This window comes from Lasioglossum baleicum, chromosome 2 (genome assembly GCF_051020765.1).
Source record: "Lasioglossum baleicum chromosome 2, iyLasBale1, whole genome shotgun sequence".
Lineage (NCBI taxonomy): Eukaryota > Metazoa > Arthropoda > Insecta > Hymenoptera > Halictidae > Lasioglossum > Lasioglossum baleicum.
This window is the reverse complement of record NC_134930.1, coordinates 16,902,910-16,927,600: the sequence shown is the minus strand read 5'-3', so window position 1 is coordinate 16,927,600 and position 24,691 is coordinate 16,902,910. Positions and strand designations below refer to the sequence as shown.

General features: G+C 46.4%; 1 protein-coding gene across 2 annotated transcripts in view; it reads right to left on the bottom strand.

Moving 5' to 3' along the window:
* LOC143215655 (uncharacterized) overlaps positions 1–12,725 on the bottom strand; it is a 204,803-nt gene extending 192,078 nt beyond the window's left edge. Inside the window, exon 1 of one of the 2 annotated variants that reach the window (XM_076437966.1) lies at positions 9,334–12,725. In XM_076437966.1, the coding sequence (XP_076294081.1) occupies positions 9,334–10,008 (675 nt within the window). In that variant the 5' untranslated portion in view covers positions 10,009–12,725. The remainder of the gene's footprint in view (positions 1–9,333) is intronic. The other variant, XM_076437975.1, reaches the window with a different exon arrangement.
* Between the last annotated feature and the right edge of the window lie 11,966 nt (positions 12,726–24,691).

Genomic DNA, 24,691 nt, shown 5'->3' with positions numbered 1-24,691 from the left:
GAGAAATTACCATTCGAGGATAACGATAGTTAAATAAAGATCGTTCAGGTCGGTCAAAAGGCCCATTACGGGTTTTTCGTCCCACCGTTACTGAAATCAGGAAGCTGTGAAATCAGGAAGATCAGGTTTTTCACTAGTCAACAACGCTAGATACAAGATCTATGTATTACACTAAACTTAAACACTAAAGATAAAAGTCCTATTTTTACGTTTATGATGCGTAATTTGGATTATTTGGCAACGTAATTTGCAATATTCGGAAGCATAAAACCTCGTAAATATTTTGAGGGCGATTGCGGCCTAGATTGATCTTCTACCTAGCGCTTTTGACTAACGAAACCCTCATTATCGAAAAATGAGAAGGCGCATCCCACACCCTCGCAATCCTAGAAACGAGTTTACCCTCTTAAGGAACGACAGGACTATAAATAGCGAGCAGTTAGCAAATTGCTCGAACCGTTCGCCGCAAGACCAAACCGGAAACTGAAGTCATCCTAGAGTCGTCGAAAAAAGCGTCCTCAAAGAGGTTAATCGATCAGCGAAAGACAAAAAGCGTACTATACCTCGTCCCGCGGATAGGCGAAGCCTGCTGATTAGTCAGACACGATGATTCGACGTCGCTTTTTTTTCCTCGTTCGATTGATAGCGATCTACGTGTTCTCGCGACCACGATGAAAAAGAGGTGAAGTGCCTCGTTCCTCGCCCGAGGCGACCACGAGGAACGTGACATCGCATCGGCTCGCTAAACGGACGCGTGTAAGTATAACCTGCCGAGATCTGTGACGCGTTATTTAACGCGAAACATCGCTGATTTGCGAACAAGATGGCACACCGCGCTCCTCTGGGTCTGCCAATCATGCCTTTCGCCCGAAAAATTGCTTTTTCGGTTATCTCAATCTAATCCGTCGAAATTGATGTAAGTACAGCTTCAAGGTCAAAAGGTCAATTATTTTTTTCTACTGATAAATCAAAAGATAAAAAGTTCTCTCAAAAACTTATGATAATGTTTTTCCATTATCAAACTGATCTTATTCATATTTGAAGCTTTATCCTAATTTACTAAGAGAATGCTGACTTTTGAACCACGTTTTCTTCTGAAATTTTTGGTAGAACAAGATGCAATACAAAAATTGTTGACCTTTCGACCTCGAAATAAATTTTGCGACGTATAATTTCTTTTTACCTTGTACGTTCGCGAATTACAGGACACAGCGTGCAGCGACCGATCGAAAGAGCAAGGATCTCGAGCGCGGGGATCGAGAAGTGACGGGGGGGCAGAATCTACGGACCGATTCGGCGGTCCGGAGCGCAGGTGCGCGCGATTTCGCGGCCGCTCGATTTATAGACCGATCGGCGCGAGTTATCCGCCTCGCGGATTGCGGGATCGGCGCGGATCGGATCGGGCCTGACTCTTAGACCCCGCGGAAAGCCGGCCCGAAGGGATCGGCTTCGATTCAATGCCCTTATTCGCCGCGGGTATACGTTACGCCGCGTTATCTCGATACAGGTGCGTACGTCCTACCGCGGAAGATGAACGGTCGTTAGAGAGAGGAAACGGTATGCAGATGAGAGCTCGAGAACGAGAGAGGCTCGCAGCAAAGCTTGCTGCTGCCAGAGAGATCCTGGACACATTCGGCGCAACGGGCACAGAAAGAGAAGGCCGGCTACAATTTTCTCGCCGGATTCTCGCTGTTTTGTTCGTCGTCGAGTCGGTCGCCCGTTTTGGCGAGATCTCGCGGATAAACGATCGCGGGATGACGACCGAAACGCTAATTCGCGATGTTCCAGGGACAAACGCAGCGCCGCGCTGATTTATTTGTTTCCGTTTCCTTGACGCCGCGCTCTGAGGTATGATTTATCGCCGACCGGTGGCCTCCGAGCTGATTATATCGACGCTAGGCGTTGCGGAATCGGTGCTATCGTCTTACCGAGGGTGAATACGATTTAGTGAAGAATAGGCTCGAGGTGAAGAGACTTTAAGGATTTAATACAGCCGAGTCTGGAAAATAGGGTGAAGACAATTGTGGATTGCGCTGATTAAGTTAAATACACCCTGTCCCCAAAACATCACTTGTACCACTTTTCATCGACGCAGAAAAATTTTCTTTGCATATAATTTCAAGAATGTTTCTCGGTATGAAATAGTTCGTTATGGAGTGCATATTGGATTCATGTTAAAACGCACCATTAAATTTTGTAACAAGAAGCTTGACGCTGTTTTCAGCGAATAATGCAGAAAACAAATACAAGAAGCAGATAATCGTCGATCTAGGAATTAAATGAAGGTTCGGCTTGACCGTTTCGCGCTGCGTCCGCCTTTCGCCTTTCACCGTGAGACACTTGTTACTCTCACCTGTTACTTATTCGTTGCTCTCTATTTCGACAGAGCTGGAGCAGTGTCTGAATTCGTTGTCACAGTGCAACTCCAAATGCATCCGGTTAACCTGCAACTGGAAGTGACTTGTCGAAATGACAACACTAAATTGAAGTTTCTCGCAATTTTTATCACGGAGCGTACTTGATTAAAATTTAACCCGTTGCCGTAACATTTTCTTTACAGTTACAACGATTTAAACATCTTTGTCCCCAAAAATGTCGTAAAGGTCATTTATCAATCGAAGAGAATCAAATTTGATTTCATCTAAAAAGAAAGGCATATCATTCATATTTGTCAGACTTTATTTAAATCTTCATCGCGAATTTGACTCGTTAAAATACGGCAAGGGGTTAATTATAAAAAAAATGGACCTGCTAGATTTTTGAAACTTCGAGTACGATTTGCTGACAACAGTAGTGGTCGAGAATAAATGAAGCTGGTCATCAGATCAGCGATAGTAGATTTAATGTTAAAGCTCCGCGCGGTCTCACAGGGAACAGTGGTCTAATCGATCCCGTTAGTGTGCCACGAGACAGCCGCTTAATTAATAATTTCGTTGTTCCATTGTCCCGCGGATAACAAGAGGATAACGGGAGCAGGGACGAGCACATGGTCGCGCGTAGGACAATTTGTTCTCCCCTATTCTAGGTGGTACGAAATGCGCACGCGCTCGCACGCACGCACCAGATTTCCATAATTATATGCACTTAATTACGCACGTAACTGTAAACATTGCACCGTGCCCGGTTGAGTCGAACTCGTCTGCGAGGTAATTAGCGCGACCGTGCTCGGTCTGCCTGACGACGTAATCATTTTTGCATAGTTATCCGCACGGGATGACGTACGAACGTGACATCGATTCGAAACGGAACATCCGGTGTGCCATTTATCCGTTTTGCTTGCCAGTTTACAGAGACATTATTCAGACTTCATAACAGAGAGAGATACAAAATTTATGAAAATATTATTCAGACATTTTATAAATGTGCTTTGCTATTGAAGTAAGAAGTAAAAATCAACTTGGAATCATAAATAATGCACACTTTTCCAAGAACATTTAGCAGAATTGGATAAATAGATGATCAACATAATTTTAAATTATTGACAACTCGAAAAAAATATTCTAATAAAAAGGAAGAGTTCGAGAATCGATATAAATTTTGAACAGATGGGATTGAAATGAAATAATTCATGAATTAACAAGCCTAATGGCGCAGTGATTGGGACAAGTACCTTAATTCATAGCCGCCACCGTTTCCATGACAGCGTGGATTTTCAACAAGGCCGAAAATTCGATTTCGGCTCGCGTTTTGCTGCGCTATGCGTCACACTATGACGGGGCCCGGAGCGATTCCGCTCGCCAGATGCGTCCGTGGCCTCTGGGCCCATGGGCCCGGGCCCCGCCGCGTTTTTCTACCTGGAGGGCGTCCAATTGGGCGCAACACATGGCGCCGCCGATTCGTCTCGACTCGTATCCGCCGTGAAAACAAGTCTTGCCACGTTACCGGCACAATGCAGTTTTGTACACCGAGCCGACGTGCATTTAATTGAGTCGACGCACGCCGCGCCACGCACGAGAAAAAACTCACCGTGGACGGGGGACACGCCGACATTTCTGAGGAAATGAGGCGGAATGAGTATGCTTCTATCGGGACACGCAAATATCGCTGATTATTACGTTGTCTTTATTGTGTACTCGCCTCAACACTAAACCTACCACCACAGGTCAAAATGACCGGTTCCAGATTTTTTATTTTACAATTATTGAACTAATAAAAATGATTTCATAGAGAATGATTGTATAGATATCTTTAGTAGAGCACGTATTACAATAGGGGCCGCACAAAGTCTAAATAAAATTAATCTTGTCATTTTTATAAGGGAACCAGTTACTTTTAAGGCTCGGTAGGTTTAGTGTTAACCGGGTTCTGCGTTGCACATTTGACAAGTAATTAATAGCCCGGATTTTTATGCAAAATGAAAATTGTTGGCATTGATTGCAAGACACTGTAATCAAAAAATGTGTCCTTGAAATGGGCGATTTTTAAGGTGATTTGAAGTAACCTCCAAGGAAGTACATTTTTGGGACAACTTGTATAGTTGATTAATAAAGTTGTTATTTAACAATATGACGCAAACCTTTGGTCTAACAGTAAAAATTTATTTTCGAATTTAGTCAACGAAATTGTTGAACTGCGTTCGTATCGAGTAGAACCTCGAGGCAAGCAATTACCCGGCGAACGAGGAACGCAATCGCGACAATCACTTGTTCGCAATGAGCCGTGACGGTCGAGTCTCCTATCCGGTTTTTTCCTCTCCGCTTTGCGGAAACGCGTCGATCGGCGGTGATCGGAGTCGCGAATGAAAAAGAGAACCCGGGGTAAAACACCGCGTAAACCGAGGGGGTGGGGGGTCCATTAATTATTCATACGGCGTGTCGAGTGACATGCAAAGCTACCGCGAATAGTATCGAAAGGGGTGACCGGGAGAGATGGAGTGCGTACACGCGTACAAACAGCCGTCGTCCCCGTGATACGTGGGATGGTATATCATCGGGATGCCTCATTTCGAGGTAATAACACCGAACACACGCTTTTTGTCGTACGCTGGTTGTCGTTAACTCGACGATCCACGGTGGAATCGCGGCAAATGCGAGCCGATTCCGCAATCACGAGCGGTGCCGCTCTCGCGCACTCTGTTCGTCGCACAGTGCGGCCGATCGCCGATCTAGCTGTTCAAAATTCAGAAAGTGCTTTTAATGATTTCTTTTAAGAAATAACTTTATTGAACAACAAAAACTTAATAACTTTATTATTATAAAAGAAAATATAATTATAATAAGAGAAATAAACTATATTTTCGGTCATTACATGTTCTTTGAGATAATAATTGAAAAACGTAATGCCTTTATTTTGGAAATAACAAAATGTCAATCATCATGTTCGCCATTATGTTCCTGCGCGTGTTCTCGCCCCGACACAGGGATCATCCGCCAGCAAAGAAAACCGAGCAATTTATGCTCGAACGAAAGAGAGTCCGATGCACGGAGGATTATGGCAAAGCGATGAGTGTATCGCGGCGGGCAATTTGAATTAATCGAAGCCCGCCTCCCCGGCATCTGGCCGCGGGCGTAATTTGTAAAGTAACCACATTACGCCACGCGTTATTTGGTACAACACATTATATAACGATAGAATACGTAATGCGCTCGGTGGCAAGTCGCGGGGACCCGAGAAGTCCGGCAGAGAACGCGTCTGCCCCGCATCTATTTTAATACTCCGATATTATTATAATAATCGTTGAGCAAACCGTTCCGCGCGCTCGCCATTTCCCGCTCGTAATCGAACGGCGTTCTGCGCTGAATGGGCCTCGTGGATCTGGGCACGCGGTTCCGAACAGAATAAAGCGAAAGAGATAGAGAGAGAGTCCTTCCCGCAGGGGCCAAACCGACACGCTCGCGTGTAATCACTGTAATTTCGGGCGCGGACCGCCGGTAATTTTTGGCCGAGCGATCGCGAGCTTTCATTTGATTTCATTAATACTCCCGTGGTATACACCGCCTAACCCTTGTGGCAGTTCTTCGCAGGTCGTGCGACGATAACGCGACGTGACCGAGAACCACGGCGCGCAAGACCCTGTCCATCACGGGCCCAGTTACAGCAGCATCTCCGTAACTGTATGTCGTCGGATCTGCCGAGCGACAGTTCTGGTTGTCCGAAAGGCCAAGAACAGGAGTGCTAGCCCGAACTATAACATGGTTTAGGAGTAATGCAAAAAGCGGGGCCCTAAACTATGCTCTCTCGCTTAATAACCGTAGCAATTGAAGAAGCGACGTAAAACGATGTTAGCGACGTAAAGCGACGTGTGGTTTTGCTAGTAGGTATTGGGGACACCGACCCCCTTTGTCCCCCGAGTCCCACACTACCCCTTGTGGGTGTACGTAAATTTATTTTGTTCCACGTCTTTAAAGGAAAAAGAAAAAGTTCTGATTGGCTGGTTCGCTGGTTCCAAGTGGTCTCCGCACAGTGGTGGGGATAAAATTTTGACAGTTATCGTAGAGAACTCTGCGTCAGTCACGGAAATAACACGCCATTTTGCTCTTAGATGTACTCTGAGGGCCGATCGATCTAACCACTGTGATTTAGAGCGGAGGTTTCGCGGGGATTCGCTAAATCTCGACGCAGACGTCGCCCTCCGGCTCGCCTTTGTTTTACGAACCCGAGAAAAATGGCACGGTGCCAACTGCAGGTCGACCACGCTTTCTGTCGCACTGATGCGTTTTACCCTGCGTTCTGCTGCAGCTTTTTCTGGAATTTTACCATCAACGGTGAAAAGAACTATTCTTAAATAAATTTAACAATGACATTTTCATGAGACATCGTCGATTTTGTACATACAGGTAGTTATATCCTCCAATTTTTTAGAATTTTGATATTGTTGAATGTTGTCTATATTTTATAGGGAATGAAACCACACCTTGCAAAAATTTAAATGTTCTGAGACTATCTAAAAGAAGGTTAAATAAAATTTACGACGTTTTACTGCCTATTAAAGTAAAAGAGTTTTGTTACAAAGTTTATAATGTTCAAGTTATCGTATTTGTTATCAAATACTGTAATTTTCATACCAGATTGTGAAGATATGAATTTTCCCAATGGAATGAACCCAGAAATGTCCATTACAACCGATATTAAACAATCACTCGAGTTAAAAATGTCCATTTTAAATTTGGAAAAGTTAAACTGACTTCCAAATTGTACATGCATTCGCTAGGAAGCTTTATGCGTGTACAGCGCACGCGAATTATAAAATAAAAATGTAGTCAAATACATAGAATACAGCGTTCCGTTTTATCCTCTGCTGAGAATATGCTCGCGAAGGGAATAGAATTTCACTTGATTGCAGTTTCTTTGAATTTGCGTACAAAAATGTGAATTTGCATAAAGTTCCACAGTCTAGTAATAATACAGACAGGGTTGCCGTTCGTGTGGGGGTTGAACTAGAAACGAAGAAAAATATTTTTTCAGTTTGTACAATTTCAATGACCGCTGTTTCGTTTAAAAATGAACAGGATAAAAATCAGTGCCGAGATTATTCATTTGAATTAAATAAATTTTCTAATTCCCTAATACATATTGCTTCTCTCTCACTTGTAGAAAAACAAGTACTTGAAGTTCCTAAATTAAAGAAGGAGCGAACAAAATGGAGTGAAAAATGAAGAGAAACGTGCTCGGAAGAAATAGCTGAATTTATACATTTCTGACGAACTAAAATAGAATGAACTAATTTGTCACAGTGGAAAAATAAAAGAACAAGATAATATTAAAAACAAGAAAAAATATGACAAATTGGTAAGCAAAAAATTCTACCAAAAAATATGAAAAATGAGCATCCATATCAATGAAAATATCCTCGAAACCGATACAAAGCGTCCCTTACATAATGCGGCACGCTGTTTACAATGCACCGTGTCGAACGCAACGAAAGAAAGCGGCGTTCAATGGATTATTAGCGCGCGGGGCGCAATTAAAACTAATCTGCAAGTAAAATCGCCAACGTTTGTGCTTCCGCGTCCCGGAACAAAAGGCATTCTTCGGTATGTGTCGATATTAACGAGTTGGTATCGTAATCCAAAGCGGAGCAACTCGACTGAGAACACGGACTCTTTTGCGTTTCGATTTCGCGGATAATAATAACTGCACCGCAAGCGCATCCTGCACGCCTGCATCGAACATCATTAGCGGTGGGATCAAGTTCAATACGTGATACGAGCATCGATCAATTAAAGTTCTTGTCCTATTTTGGGACTGAAAACTCGGCGACAAAAAAATACTCATTCCTAATTATAATACTTCATTTTCAGTCAATATAATTTTACAATTCTGGGATATTTAACCTTATGGTGATCAGTTTGACACATTTCCCACTGATTCTGAACAAATACTCACATATTCATGAGAACTGCTCGAGAGATTTTAATTTATTGACAGTACTTTTTCATTTTTGATTGTCCCTTTATGCAACTCTTTTGGATATATTCGTGACATTTTTCTGATTAAAATGAGACCAAACACGATGCAGTTTGGGTCATGTTTAATTGTTTAATCCACGACATAGTGGAACCTCGGTTATCCGAACTGATGTCTCTCCATTTTCTTAGTAGCTTCCTGAAAAATCCTACAATAACAAAGGCACCATAGACGTTTGCTCCAGTAGTCCACATATTATGGATACAGCGTGGCCGTGCGAGGGTAGTTACAAAGCTATAGACGAGCCTATTTAAAAAGCAAGCTCCACTCGCGCGCTCTAATAATAGCAATCAAATGCAAATCCAGCGGACACTTATACGAAGCTATGGGTCAAGTTAACAGCTCACTTTCCACGACCTATCGAAACCGTAGGCCTATCGAAACCGCGTTCCCAGCGCTGCTCTGGCACCGTTGCCATTAACATTCCCTTCATTCTTCCTCGGGACTTGACGCCTGCGTTTGCATTATCGATTCCTAGCACACAGGTGGTGTTCCGTGATTGGACGTAGTCCAAGCAATCAGAGTGAAAGTCGGATAGAAACATTAGCCTATTGTTTGCGCTTTTCCTAACATTATCCGCTGGAGTCTCGCTTGGTGTCCGCGATAGAAAAAATCGATTCGACGATTCCAATTGTTTGCAATCCTTAAACCACCCAGCCAGAAATTTTATCGAACTTGCAACAATGGTTAGAGACTCTTTCTTCATTCGCGTTGGGGGCAACTGTGATTTTGTGAGTGGAGAAATTTACTTTTATACTATCAGAAGACCCTAGTTTATTAGTGTATATTAAATTACCATAACTCCTCAATAAAAGGTCACAGGACGATCACTCTGGGCTCATTCTAGAGCTGAAAGCTTCCGCTATGAGACCCCGCGATTCCATGTGGAAGTTAAGATTGTTCATTGAGAAAAAATGCGCAACTCACAGGCATGGCAGGATGCATTCCCCTCAGCGCAGCGCCACTCCACTTATGTCTGTTCTGAAAGTGCGCAGCCCTGGCATAGCTGTTGTTCTGATGTCCAGCGTATCGTTGCTGAATGGACGGTCGAAAATGTGGATAAGACATCCCAGGGTATCCAGGCGGTTTTCCATGATGATAATCACCGATATCGTACCGCTGATGCTCGTGATGCAGAAAACCGTCACCGGGCACTCTTAATCGTTCTTGTTCATGCTCGTGATCCTCTAACTTGACCATCGACCGGTCAGGAGAGGGTCTGGCACCTGGGAAAGGAGGTGGCAGCATGGCCGACATGGAAGAATGAGCGTAGAAGTGCGGGAAACCATAAGAATTCGGCAAACCCGTCATCGGTCTGTATCCTGGATGCTGGACATGACAGTGACCTGGGATTTCAGGGTTTCCCTCGATTTTAGATGACACTATTGCCTTCCTGTCGTATTGGTAGTCTTGCTGACCAACTGGACAGTCGTCTTGCGGCTCTCGTTTCACTTCGAACACCTTCGACTCGGGAACCTCGACCTTCACTCGCACCCTCTCCGACTCGTTTCTACCGATTTCAGACTCTTTGTAAGAGGCTCGCGATTTGCGAGCTTCGGGGACCGAGTCCCCGTCGCAGCTACCCACGCTGCCCTGCTGCATCCTCGGGGAGCCACGCGCGATGGTTCTTGGCTGGCCTAATCGCGGGGGACTCGCGTCAAACTGTTTTCGAAGTGATTGTGGTGCGAGTGTTCAGCGGATGCGATGGAACGCGCATTTTTCTGTTCAGAGGATTATCTCAAGTAATATCCTCGGGTTGACGATCTTCGGTGATGGGATTGTCTTGGTGACGGCACTGGTGAAGTTGGATCTTTCACGATGGGATTGTTTAATCGTTTTGGCAATAGTGAAATTGATGACGTTTTGGATCGTTCACACTTCTGGCTCAGTTTGAGCAGGTATCATTTTGGTAATTACACGATTGATGAACTTCTAGGTCCGTTCAAGATGGTGTAAGAAGGTCACGATCTTCCAAGAAGTTGGATTAGTTTTGTTAAACATTAACGCTTTCTTCAAGTTGTTCGGGCTCGACGGTAGATTATGTTTCCGAGCTCACAATCTCCAACGAGCATTGGTTTGGGAGCTTTCGCACACTTCAGGATCAATTTTGTGAAAAATTGAGAAGGTGTCGAGGCTGACAATTCAGTTAGACTCGCGATCTTTGACAGAATCGTGTGTCTTGATGGCAACACTGTCGAAGAATCCTTGCACTTGAATCCTGAATCACACTTCTGAATCGGAGAAGGTGCAAGAAGGATGAACGTCTGAACTTTTCCGACACTTTTTGTTAGTTACACTGTCGAGAATGTTCAGGATTATTTGCAGCCTTGTTTGTCGAGTTTGTTAAACGTCGATGGGCGTATCGAGCGGATTCAATCGAAGGGTCGAGGCTAAGGTGCGAATCGATGGACGATGCCCCTAAAGCATTCGATTCTTTCAAGTCTATTCACGACTGGAAGTTGTCGAAGGTGTTTAGGAATGTTTACACGCGTATTAAACAAATCTTTTTAGCGTCTTCTTGAAGACAGCATTATTTTTAACGGACTAACAATTTATATTGATCGTCAGAAACTGAGTTGAAGAACGATTTCGAAGCACTGCATCGAGATCGACTCGAACACCACCCTAATGCTATATTTTCCAAAGTATTTCTTCTCAACACACATCAGTCTTTCAATTGTTGCTACAATAAAGTCGGCAGCAGCTTAAACCAAGTTAAAAAACGATTTTTAAAGTCTGCACCAAAATACACTTGAACTTGTCTGCCATATGAGAAACTTGTTTTCGACACGATAGTTGTTCAATTCCTGCATCAATAAATTCTTCGTCGAATCAAATGGACCGTTAGGAACAGGGTTGAAAGATGATTCTCAAACTTTGCATTAGCATACACCTGGACACAGCTACCATATAAAATCGTTCAACACAATAATCCTGTTCAGCACGTTAGTTTATCAACTCTTCCCAGAAGAAGAGTTAAACAACGCCCGAAATTCTTTTCAAAATGCTTCGTCATGAAATATCCACGATGCTCGCGAGCCTGGCGGGGTCACAGTCTCCGACGGCAGTGAGTCTCCCGTCGTCTGAACCTTCTACTTCCCATAAAACAAGAGGTAGCCTAAACAATGAAGCATAATCATCCAGCTAGACTGCTCACTGTCTAGTCGGTGTTAAAAGACACCGGTTCGAAGTCTGAAGAAGCTAGCCGAACGACAAATCACTGTAGAATCATCCAAGCAGGAGAGAAGCATCGTTCTCCTTCTGGGTATGGTCGTTTCTGCAACATGGTCACAGGCATACGATCACAACGCGTCGCAGCGTCGCGATGGTCGTCGTGGGGTCTCCTGAAAAAGGTAGCCAGTGGCTCGACGGAGCTTGTAGAAGCGCGCGGCGGCGTCACGCAGTCAGTCGGTTGGTAGAAGCGGCGCTCGTATAGCCAGGCTGGTTTTCGGTCGAGTGGAGGGGGTCCGAGGGAGGAGGGGAGGCGACAAGGGCGGCGTGACAGTTTCCGTGTCACGTGTCCCCGACCTTAGGCCCCGCCTACGACTGCGATTTTCCTGCGGGCGGCGGACGGATCGTTAGCTGGACCTTTGCCTCCTCGTCATTCGCCGTCCGTCGTTCGCGCGATTCGCACACGGAGCTCTTCTCGTCCTCTCTTGCAGACACAACCGAGATACAGACAGAGACAGAGACGACTATGGTACGAGACGAGCGAGCGAGCGAGCGAGAGAGAGAGAGGGGGTATATCTCACTGGGGCGGGGAGAGGGGTGGGGGTTGACACTCGCGACCGAACGGCACACGGGGGTTGTCAACGCGCGCCGGGCTCCTAGGCTGCTCTCTCTCCCTCCTACCGGGCTCCGGGGCTCCTCCTCCTTCGTCCGGAAGCGGCGACGAGACGCGACGATTCTCGACAGACCGCGCGCGCGGCGGTGCGGTCTTTCCTTCACCGTGGTCCGCGGACTTTTTACGGTACACTGGCCTCTCCGGGCGCGCTGCCGTCCGATACCAGCTCGCGACCGGGGCTCCGACGCGGCTCTGCGCGGGGGTGGATCGAACCCGAGACCCGCCGGAAACCCGACGAACCCGCGACCCGCCACCTTTATCCACCCCGGTGTGTATACTCTCTTTACGTTGTCGTACCGTTCGAACTGTCGCGCCGGTCAACGGGAACACGAATATCAGCGCCGGACACACGACGATGCGGCCATACGCTGTATCCAAGGATCCCGGGATTGCGGCCTCGGTCGGGCTGATCGCGTACGAGTTTCGTTCCACGCAGCGTGAAACTCTTGGCGGAGGTGCGCGCGGCCACCACCAACCACCGAGAACTCACGAGCCCGGCCGAATACGCCCGAACCCCACGATATATCTACACTCGCCGGATACCGAGACGGAGTCGGAGCCGAGGAGGCCACCCGCCTTCCGCGGCGTTGCACGCTCTCTCCTCGAAACGATAGAACCGCGGCCCTGCTCTTTTGTCGGACGAACGCCGACGGGTTCTATTCAACCAGTGAATTTCGTTCCACGGGATGCGTGGAAGAGGCTGAGCCACGGCCTCGGCTTCTGGGTATGGGCCAGAGGCCGGCGAATCGGCTTCGAGGCTGGGAAATTCAGCTGGAGATTCTGATTGTTGCGTAGGGCAACAAAAAAATTCGTTTAAGATCTAATTATTGAAATGATTGGGGATCGTATCTCTATTTGTTCCCCCAGGTTTTATGACCCCTTGGACTATGGGCATCATGTCTTATTCCTAAAGGTACAACTGATCATTCAACGCTAAACCTACCGAGCACTAAAAACGATTAAAATGTTTTAGCTTACAAAAATGACAAGAGTCGATTTATTTATACTCTGTACATTTTTTATTATAATATTGTGCTTGGATAAAGAAATTTATCGAATCAATTTCCATGTAAGCTGCTTCATGATTTCAATAATTGTAGGGTCTCCTTTAAACTAATTTATCTAATGAAATAATATTGAAAATTTCAAATTTGAAATGTATGATGGTGAGTAGTTCTTCAAGCTCCTAGCATTTATTATCAACCTCCTAGCAATATTGGTGTAAAAATTCATGTTTCATTTCATGCATTCATGACGGAAGTGGCTAGGAGAAGTTCAAAATAATTCGAACAACTGCAAGTGCTAAGGATTGAGTAATCAGAAAACTGCAAAAGAAATATTCCGACTGGATTAGGCTGCAGCAACCACCGCGTGTCACTCGGTGCACAAGCGATGGCCGCACGCTGCACAGTGCACACGCGTGCACATCAAAGGGACGCCGCCTGTTTCGCGTTTCTTGCGCGAGCGCGCTGGATCGCTCGTTCTTTTTATCTCGCGTTGCTTCGCCGTATATTAATGATCTTTTAATGGAATGGGAGTGCTCGCTAACTGCTCGCGCTCGATATTTCTTTCCGTTAAGTTGGCAGCGGCCGGGCGTGCAATTACTCACGGACGCGCACTCGTCAAACCTCCCGAGCCGATTCCGCTCTGGCTCTCGAACTTATCGCGACCCCCACGATCCCCGTGATCTATCATTCTGTTATAGTTTATCATAATTCACTCGTCGACACGATCGCCGTTGAATCATCCCGAAAAATCATCTGCGATCATCGCGATTCAGTTAAATGAGACCGGAACTGCCTATCCCGATAAAGCTCGATCATTATACTTTGCAAATTTCAATTTTTAAACGTAAATGAAGTATTCATGCTCATTATTACACAGCGGATTTTATGTATTCGTGGTAAAAATGGGTAGCTGCAACTCGAAAGAGTACCAATGTATTTTTTCATCTTTCTGAAGTTCTTAAAAGAGACAAATTTTTATTTTGCATAAAGACTCGCAGTCTGGTTATCGTAATCGTCACGGACGATATTAACGGTTACCTGATTCCCGCTGTAAATTGTTCAGATTATTTATCACGTGGTTTCGCGCGGGTACGTTGGCGTCAATCAGCCATAATCAGGCACAAGCGTGAATTAATCGCTGTATCATCAACTGTCGACCCAGCGTGCACTGTCAAAATGTGTTTCAGAAAATTCGTTCGTGTGGATAGTTTCAGCGCCAAGTCATAAACACGAAAACCGTAGCTTGACCGGCCGATTTCCCACACGACGGCCAATTTGCAACGTCGCGTACAATGTAAACGTTCCCCGAAGGCAAATTAACGCCGGTCCCGCGAAGAATGTCGGGTAAGAACCGGGGGCCGCTGTCTACAGTCCTCGCAAAAAAGTCCAATTAATTCCGGCGTATCGGGCCCGGATAAAAACAGCGTGACGACTCTTCCGTCGGGGTAAACGAGTGCGCGACAAGTTAAACAGTCACGGGTACTCCGGTTCTACCGCCACGGAAACCCGCTGTACCCGCGCCACTGGTTAATCGATTCTCCGAACGGAGCGTAATCGGGTCCATTAAGTTTTTTGGTGGCGGTGCGCGTAACCGAAGTCCTCTCGTTTGACGTAATAGTCTCGGACACAAAGGGTAGCTTCGAGCAAAACGACAGGTCTATCGGCTGCCCCCACCCCTGCAGTCCCTCGTAGCCCCCTTTTGCTCTGATGCGGAGGTACTCGCACGAGATTCGATGTCCGCCGGAGAAAAAACGGGGAACGGGCAGAGAGTGGAAGATGGAGGCACGATAACGACGGTGGAAATTGAATTCTCTCACCAGTCATCCTGCTGCGAACATACACGGTGTCCCTTTCGTCCTGGCGAAGGGGTAGCTTTCAAATTTCAAGGGGCAGCATGCAAATTTGCCATTTATAAAATTATGAATAATTATGTAATAAAACTGTTCAAGATGACTGATTACTGGTCTCGAATGTACACGCGCAGCCATAAATTAATTGGAAAATACACGCTTAATGGAAACGTTCAAGATGGCTGACTATTGGAACAGATACCCGTTTATTTGCACTGATCAAAACGGTTAGGACTTCGTAAGAATAACAGTTTCCCCCAGTAACGTTGATAGATTTCATTTCTCCTAGGGACAAGCATCGTTCATTCAAGGATTACCTGGACACGGTGTATAGGTACACCCTAGCCAATCCCATGAGCCGGTCTACCGAAGGGAGACCAAGGGTCTCGTCCCTTTTGTGCTGAAACCGGAGCACAGGTAGGCGTACGTAGGTTACTTGCAACGAGGGCCTACCGAATTTGTGTGCCCCTCTTTGTAGGGAGTTCAAAAACGCCATAATATAACATCGTAGGTCGACAGCAGGCCAGAAAGAAGGGGAAGGAAGCTGGTATAGTGGAACGTAGCGGGACTAGCGAACTGGGATAAGCTTCGAGGGCTGTAGGTGAATGGAACTCCATGGATTGCGCTGCGGGTTCGGCGCGATTTTAACATCCAGAGCTGTTGGATTTTCGCCGCATCATATTCCGTTCACGAACCTAATTCAGCACGGCGACGATGTCAAAAATTTGTAACTTTCGGAACAATTCAGAATCAACACTCGCAGTTTTTAGATGTCGGCTTCAAAGTTGGTTTTCATAGGTACCTTTGAGTCAGTAAACAATTATTAAGAACATTTATAATCCGTGTTATGAGCAATGTTCAGCGGCGATTCCACTGTCCGAACACTTCCGGCAGATAATGCACAATAAATAGCAGCACTCTATGAGTTTGAATCCAGGTTTCTCTAATTTTGGAGCACCGTGTGCGTCGCGTCCCCATTGTCTCCGTCCCGCAGGGAAGCAGTTAGGCATCCGTTTAGGTTAAAGCCTCCGCCCCCGCCAACGTCGCCCGTGCGATCTAGTTAGCGAAATTGGAATTGAAAGGATGACGGTTCAACGTTACGATAATTTATCGCGGGAATAAACGCGCGCCGCGGGTTCGAGTATCAATTTACTGGACGCAACGGATGTGTAATCTGATATATCGTGTAACGGCGCGTACGAAACCGCGGATGGGGGTTCTCATCGGCAAAGAGGAATCGAAAATGATGGATACCCTGTTCCCCGCGGGTCGAGGATGGTTTCCTTATCGACTTTTCCAACCATCATTGTCCAAAATTAGTACTTTATAAATTTATTTTATATTGCCACGATGTGGTGTGATTGATTCGCCGGACAGGTCACCCAATAAGCACGCATTTTGCGAGAACGTAATCGCCAATCTGGCTAATAAAAATCGTCGGTCGATAGAAGCTGTCGAGCAGCCGCAGATAAAAATTGCCAGCGGCGTATCGGGACCGAAAAATGCGAGAGGAGATCGGCCACGACCTTTAAACGTCTTTGCCGATTTTTCAGTCTTGTTTCCGCGCAGCCAGTCGCGCTAGATAACGCGGTTTCCCGCGCGATAAACCGGGGATAGGTCCAAGCAAAACGATTATGTTTTACGAGGCCGAGTTGTGCCGGTCCTCGTTACGCAATCGGGCCACGCTTCCCAGCTGTCCGATCGCAGCTCCGGAAGGGGAGCCGAGGGGCTGCGTGGTATCGTACAGCAAAGAAAAACAAGCCCACGTCAGCCGCGTACATCGATTACTGGCTTGTTTAGATTACACGGTGATACTCTTCCTCCCCCCCATCTACGTCCCCCCTCGTCGCGTCCCGCTTCTACGCCCACCCGATCCTCGAGAAATTAGTCCTATTTCCGGGCTGACCGCCTTTGCCTCCCCGCTGACGCAAATTTTTAATAATAACTGCCGTGTTTACCTCTCGGAAAGAGGTCTGTGGCTTCGGACTGGGCGCACCAGCGCGGAAACTTCTGTCCATTTAGGCTCCATTTCAATCGTTTATCAGCTTTTTTCATTAGCCCTCGGGCCGTGTTTGCAGCAATTAATTAAACAAATTTTTTAAACCGATATTTGAAGGCTCTTTTTGAGTGTCTATGTTGTTTCGAATGTAACATATATTTATTTAATTGTAATTGTGTGACAATTTTGATACTACGGGTCAAAATAGACCCAGTGAATTGACTAGAAGACAAGATAGAACGTCATCAAATAGTGTTGCATATTTGAGAAACTTTCCAATAAATTCCTGTGGGGTATAATTGTTGTACTTCGTACAACAATTTTGGACTCCAAAAATCATACCATACACACACATTTACACTCAGAGGGAAAACATAAACCCTAAACCACATATCGATCTTTCAGATATTCTTGGCCCCAATGTTCTCCTTTAATCGCTTCAGGCCTGGTACACTGTGTATCGTAGACCAGACCTGCCGCTTTAAAAAACTTCTAACACTACATTTTAACTGCAGAATAAAAAATTTAGTTCATTGATATAATAGATATTATTTTCCACATTAATACGACCCAGTGAGAAAATATTTTTAACTGGATTAAATAAAGTCGAGGGCTGGTGGTTTTAAAAACACAGAAACCATTAGTGAACGTATCATTAATAAGTTCATAGTAATATACTCACATTCTTAAAACTACTACTATAAATAACACCAGCTCATTTTTGCATAATAAATGCATAAAATCCGTCGAACCTTCGTAAAAGAAACTACTTAAATCACGTACAATGGAAATCGATGAAAATCGCACTTCGAGAGCAACGGGTTAACAATTAGAATAAATCAACAGAGGAAAGTAAAATTCTTCGAACAGTAGCAATCCCATTTCTGCAGTCTCGGGACCGGCGAGATCAGCTTCCCACCGTTCGGGTTGCTCGCAAATCCAATCTCGCCGGGTCAAAAGCCGTGGTACGCAAGGCGGAGAGCATTCGCGGCCGGGAATTCGCGAAGAATCCTGTCCGAGGGGCTCTCGGGTCTGATCAAGCGTTTCCTGGAGAACGCTCGCGAATGGGCGTGTGTCACCAAGCTGCCGGGGGACAGATCGAGCCAATGGGAAGGTGGGGAGGCGTGGATCGCGGTGGCAGAGGACAGCAAGCGGACGACACCGAGAAAGAAGGGGACTCTCGAGCGACAGGAGCCATCCCTCCTTTCCTCTCGGCTCCTCGGCCGCGTCTGTGTCGGTGACCACGGTCACACGGTCGCCGGGTCGTCTGGTGGGGAGAGCGGCGTAGGGGTCGTAGGGGAATCCGCTCAGAGGTGGGGGACGCCTGCACACGCCCACAGCAGCTGTGGTGGGGGACGTCTTGGCCTGCGCCGACCGAGGCGCATGTGGCGTCCGATTCTACGCGTACGAGAGCTACGTGCGCCAGAAGCGGCCGAGCAAACGAATCGCTCCGAACCGTTAGGCGATCCTTCTGCACTGAATTAGGGACCCGCGGGTCCGGAATTCCTTTGTCTCGAGTCGAAACGTGCTCTCATTCGATACAGGGTACCACGATACAAATTTATGAGGGTTATCATCTCCAATTTTCAGCGTTTTCTATCATTTACTACCACAAACATCATGTAATGTTTCCGCCAATATAGTATGTACATTATATCTATTCTTACTCGTGTAAAAAGAATGCACGGCAGCCCCATTGATTGATATTGAAATAAAATGAGCTATCTTAATAAAAATTGAAGATAAAGCTCTGAAGATCAGCTTTGTACCTTACACATAGCATAATCTCGCGAACGGAGCAGCTTCGAGGAGGCTTCGGAGCAAGAACGAGCTGCGCTTCGCGTCGATCTGCTTTCGCGCGTGAAAATCGCAGAAGGCTTTGTCAGCGGGCGAGTCTGGTTGCGGAATATCTGTCCATGGGCGCGCACGGTGCCCGGTTCTAGTCGGTAGCTATGCGCATAAATTTCCTTACGGGGCTTCTTCGTCATGGCTCGTGGCCACGGACGTCTACTCGAACAAAATGACCGCTCTCTCGTTGAAAAGAAACCCGCCGCTCTGCGCCGACACCGTTGACCTAAGCGAGACGCACAAGGAATCGCTGCACCGCAGCAATTGCCGCTGTTGGAAATCCGCGGGCTCTCGTAAAACCCCGACCGGAAAACTTTATGCATAGCTGTGCGCGCGCGCGTTCTTTCGTTGCAATCGAAGCGTCGTCGCGTGCACTTGCTGCAATGCATTTCGCTGCTCGCTTCTTGCCGATTAGATCGGCCAATTTCGCGAAACCCGGCGAAAATTGCGCTTGCCGTGAAAGGACGACGACGGACTCTCTTGCAACATTGTGCGGTCCGAGCTTCTGACGCGATCGCTGCTTTAACATTCATCCTGACGTGTAAATTCATTTCTAATCTGTCGCGTGCATTCTCGTTTCGTCCCAGAAATTTTTTCATTTGCATTCTGATAAATTAAAGATTATTTTGTTCTAACAGCAACGTTAACACAAACATTTTTTACGCAGTAAACATTTCTACAACGATGTACCTACAATTTTCATAAAAACCAGCATTCATTAAAAATCCTACGTACTTCCCTAGCAAATCTGATGTGGAAACTAAATATTTTTTTCTTGAACTGTGGAACCGCAATCTATGCCATCACGAACAACTTGGTGCAGCATTAAAAAATTCTAGTCAACCCCTATTGCAAAGAGAAGATAAATACAGAATTATTCCTTGAAACTAATATAGAAAAAATTGCAAAAAATTGCTATGCGTCTAACATGAATCTGGCTGAGGACGGTCTAACCCTTTAACAGGGTGGAATTTCCGAAGGTCGCTCTAAAAATCGATCGAGGGCTCGGGACAGCTATATCCCTGGGGTGTCGGTTTTCGTTTCGGGCTCGGGCCGGTTGTGGAACTTCGGGATGGAAACGGAGCCGAAAATGTGCCGGGTACACGCTTCAATTAGCGATTTCGCCGTTCGAGGACTTCGCGGGAGACCGGATAAGAGAGGTAAGAGTTGCCGAAACGAGTTCTCGAGTCCCGTGTTCGACGGATCCGCTCTCTCACGTTAATCCGTCGATCGATGCCTCGACGTAGCTAATACCTGACGGTAATTAATTAGAGGCCACGGAATGGCGCGCATACATTCGACGCGGACAGACGGACACGCCGACATTTGTCTAGAGAATTCCTTCGAGCTGGAATGTATCGAGCAAACCGAGTGACCGATCGATACGATATAAACTACCCTTCCCACTCTCTCCCCTCTCTTCAGCCCCGCGAACGGAGAGAGTGGCTATCGAGGGAAAGATTAGGCGTTCGACGTGGGTCGCCGGTGATAGAGAGACTAATCCGGGGGACTTAGCGCCGAACAAGGGGATAAGGTGACAGTAGATAAGAGAAAAGCCACAATTAAGAGACGTCAATCCTTCGAGATGCGTTCGACACGTGAACCTCCGGAAAATCGTTTGTCGACGACCCCGGGGCTGTCTTTCTCGTCAGAACCATCGCTTTGTTGCAGATTTAGCTGCGCAATTTAGGTGCACATGCACTCCGGGCTGACAAAAACAGAAATTAAACCGTTGACGAATGGAAAATTCCCGAAATGTTTTCTTGGTATCCTATCTGTGATATTTTAAAGATCAATAAAATTTCGCAAATATTTATGCAGACAAATTTTTTCTTTTATTTTGTTACACAGATGTATGGGGTCCGATCACCCCCCTGAACACGGTTAACACAGAGAGAAGGAAGAGAATGTTCTTTCATTTGAATGTTTATTCCGTTCGGTTATCTTCAATATCTTCTTATCGTTTATCAACGAAGAGTACAGAATTACAAATCGTTAATGTTCAGAAGTGGCTCGAAACATTTAATCATCCTCGCTACATATAATTTCCAATTGATTTCCCGCAGCTCCAAGGCTAGGAGGGAGCTAAAAAGAGAATCAATTTTTGGTAGGATGCTCGACGCTCGAGTAGGTTCTGAGGTTGTTCGAGGGACGAAACAGGGTCCAGTGGTATAGCGGGTGGTATTACCGGCGTGTTCACCGAGTTTCTTTTGACACTTGACATTAAAAGTCACGGTATTCGTGCAACCACGTCCCCGTCACGTCAGGTTGACGGATCGGCGTGCGCACTCAGGAAATTAGGCAATTTCCGGGCTGTGCTCGCTCGTGTCTGCATTTAATAGCGGCAGCAGTTACCAGTTCGGTGGAGGCAGCCCAGGACGACCATGCAGTATCGTTACAGGCGAACCTTTCGCATACGTACTTAGGTATTACACTCTTACAGCCGCGTCCCATGCTGGATCGATCGCCACTCTGAATTCCAGTCTTCGCTAGCTCCGAAAGATTTTTCATCCCTCTGTCTTCGTCTGTTCAAAATTTTTGTTGAAACTCAAGTTCCAATTAGTACAAATTAATTTACAGTTCTCACGATTAATCTTCACTTATATTATCAGATCTAAATTTTATATCCATCAAAATGAAAATGCATTGATCACGTATGAGATAGGAAATGTGTTTTATGGTTGTTTCTAATTCTTAATAAAAATCCTCTGTCCATTAGTTAGCATAAAATGACAATATCCACCCTCCCCGAGAACTTTACAAATTCCTATTTTCGAATTCGCTTTCAGTCAAAACCATTGACGTCACGAAGCCCCCCTAATGCATAAATAATTCCGCAAAAAGGTGGTATTCTATAAAAGAGAAATAAATTGAGATCTCCGCGTGGTAGTCTCTTTCCTCGAGACTGAATTGCAATCTATATCCATAGGAAATAGAGGGGTCGACTCGGCGCGGAACTGGATTTCTGAAGAGCTGTATTATCCGTGTATGTATGCATGTGTATTCTCGTGTGCGCGTGTGTAGGGTATGCGTGTACGGGGCTGCGTATGTCATTAGTGACCCCGGCGATGACCCGGGGATTCGCTCTCACCGTGGCAGGGCTATCAACACCGACCACCGTGCACACGGGCCTCCATTACGCCTTTTCTAACGATCCCTACTGGCACGACACTGTCGCAGATTATAGTTACTCGCATCGACGAGAGCAGTTCGAGGTTTCCCTTCGCGTTTTATCACGTGTTGCGCGGGTAATGGCAGGATGCGAGCACGGTGAATTGTTTCTTGCACTACTCTCAGCTGGCGGACACGGCGATAGCGTCCTCGAAATCCATTGATTCCAAAACACGCTAAAATTTAGGTTCTTACTTTGAAAAAAAAATCGCGTTTCATTATAATTATTGTTTGGAGGATCTTTTTGTTAGGTTCAATATTTTTGCCAGCTTGCATGTTTCGTGGAGTTTTTTGTTAGGTTACAGATTTTTATAAGTTTGCAATACTGGGTGCTTTGTAATCGTGTAAACTTCATTGTTGGTGTCAAATCTTAAAAAATTCTGCATTTTCTCCACAATATTCATTGTTCTGGAGAGTTTTTTGTTAGGTTACACATTTTTATAAGCTTGCAATACTGAGTGCTTCGTAATTGTGTAAACTTCATTGTTGGTGTCAAATCTTAAAAAATTTTGCATTTTCTCCACAATATTCATTGTTCTGGGGAGCTCTTTGTTAGGTTACAGATTTTTATAAGCTTGCAATACTGGGTGCTTTGTAATCGTGTAAACTTCATTGTTGATGCGACATCGACGATGCCATTCCCATGGTATTCATACTTTTGGGGAGCTGACCACGGAAGTGTCCATAAAGCGGTTAACGAAACACAGAAACAACGAAACAGAGTGGCCGACCGAGAGGAAGAGATTATGGGCTCGCGCCTGGAAGACGAGTTACAGCTGCGGAAGAGTCACGGTCCATTGGTTCGCGAAACCATCGTTGAACTCGCGAAAAATGGCACCGCGAGTCGGCGCGCGATACTGTTCGCGCCTGGCATTATGATTATCCCTCGGTCCCTCAGTGGAAAACAAACAAGGGTTATCGTCGAAGGGGGAGGAGGTGTATCGGCGCATAAGTACCGGCGGATACCTACATAGAGGCGAGCTGTAGCGAGAAAAAGAGGGTAGACGACGACGGGAATCGCACAGAGAGCGTTGCATCGCGTTGCATCGCGGTGCAGCGCGGTACAGCGCGGCGCCTGGCCGGTACATCGAGCATTGTTCGGCATTCGATGTGCATCGGTGTGCTACGTGCCGTACGGTGATTTGGCTAACCACACGTTGTTGAGCCATCGGCGGCATCCAGCATTGTTTGCTCGCTTTGATGAGGCCAATTCGCGTTTCGCTTTTACGTTTGCGTTTCGTATGGGATGCGCGCATGATTCCCGAACCCGCTCCCTCTGTACCCTCTTCTACAACATCCCTCCCCCTCCACTCGTTCCACGTACCCGTCGTACCCGGCATCTATTTACGCGTGTAGACCCGTTGCTAGCGTCGCTCCACGCCCCGACACCCACGCCCCCTTTCCACCATAGCATTGTTCAGAAATTCGCGCGGCGTCGTGTAACGCGGTTTCCATTTACGTTTCGCTCGCGTTTCCACCGGCCAAACGAGACCGAATGACCCGGAAAAACGGACCGGCCGTGCACCGACGGACGCCACATGCATCCTGCAACTGCCGAAACCACCGATCCTCCACGGATTTCGGATCGGCAAGATCCTGATTTCATTCGAAATCATGCTTCTTGAAATCTTGGCTGTTCGACAGTGGAATGAAACTGTTAAGCTGTTTTCTCTCGTAATTTCCAAGCTCATCGATGTTTGTATTATGTTCCATGACATGACCTACAAACGACCTTGAACTCCGAGAATGAAGGTCAAACTTAAAATTCTTCTGGGACAATCTATTAGATTTTGGTACAGACTTGTACAGGCTCGCAGGCGTAGAAGTCCTCTCAAAGACGAAGAGGAAGGAGACTTGCCGCGGGGAACCAGTCTCGCATGATGGATCTGCACGCGCACCTAGAAGTAAACGATGACTCCTCCGAGCAGAGGAAATATTGTAGCATCCCGCCAGGAAAAGTGTCGATCATTCGTACTCGTATCTAGATCATCAGTATCGATCGGGGCGGCGTGAAAGTCGAGCGGCTCTCATTAGGAGCGCGGTTTCCGGCTGGTGTTCGATGTAGGAAACGGGCGAGAAACGTAATCCAGATTCCTCGTCGGGCCGGGACGGGCCGGCGATAAATAATCGTGGCCGGGAGGCAGAAAAACCTCGGCCCCGAAAAGCGAGCAAAACGACGAACGTTTAAAGGCAAATACTCGCGGACTCCCCGCGAGGCGACCCCGGCTCTGAACTTCTAGCAGAGATCGCGGGGGGTCTTCTAACGAGCCGTGCAATTAACATTTTTATTAGATGGCCTCTCGTTCCGTCGGCTCGATCTCGACCTGCTCCACATGTGCAGCCGCCCCGGTGTCGATACCCTTCGACGACACGGAATAACTTCCTACCATCCGCAGAAACTAATTGAAAACTCCAGAACTGCGAGATCCATGGGGTCCTATGGACTCCTCGGGACAGAAAGACTTGTCTAGACTCAAAGAAAAATTCGTTTCTTCCTGCAGCCCCTTGCACTATTGACTTCACGACTGCAGTAGAAATTTTGCATCATTATTTTCCAGAAGAAAAA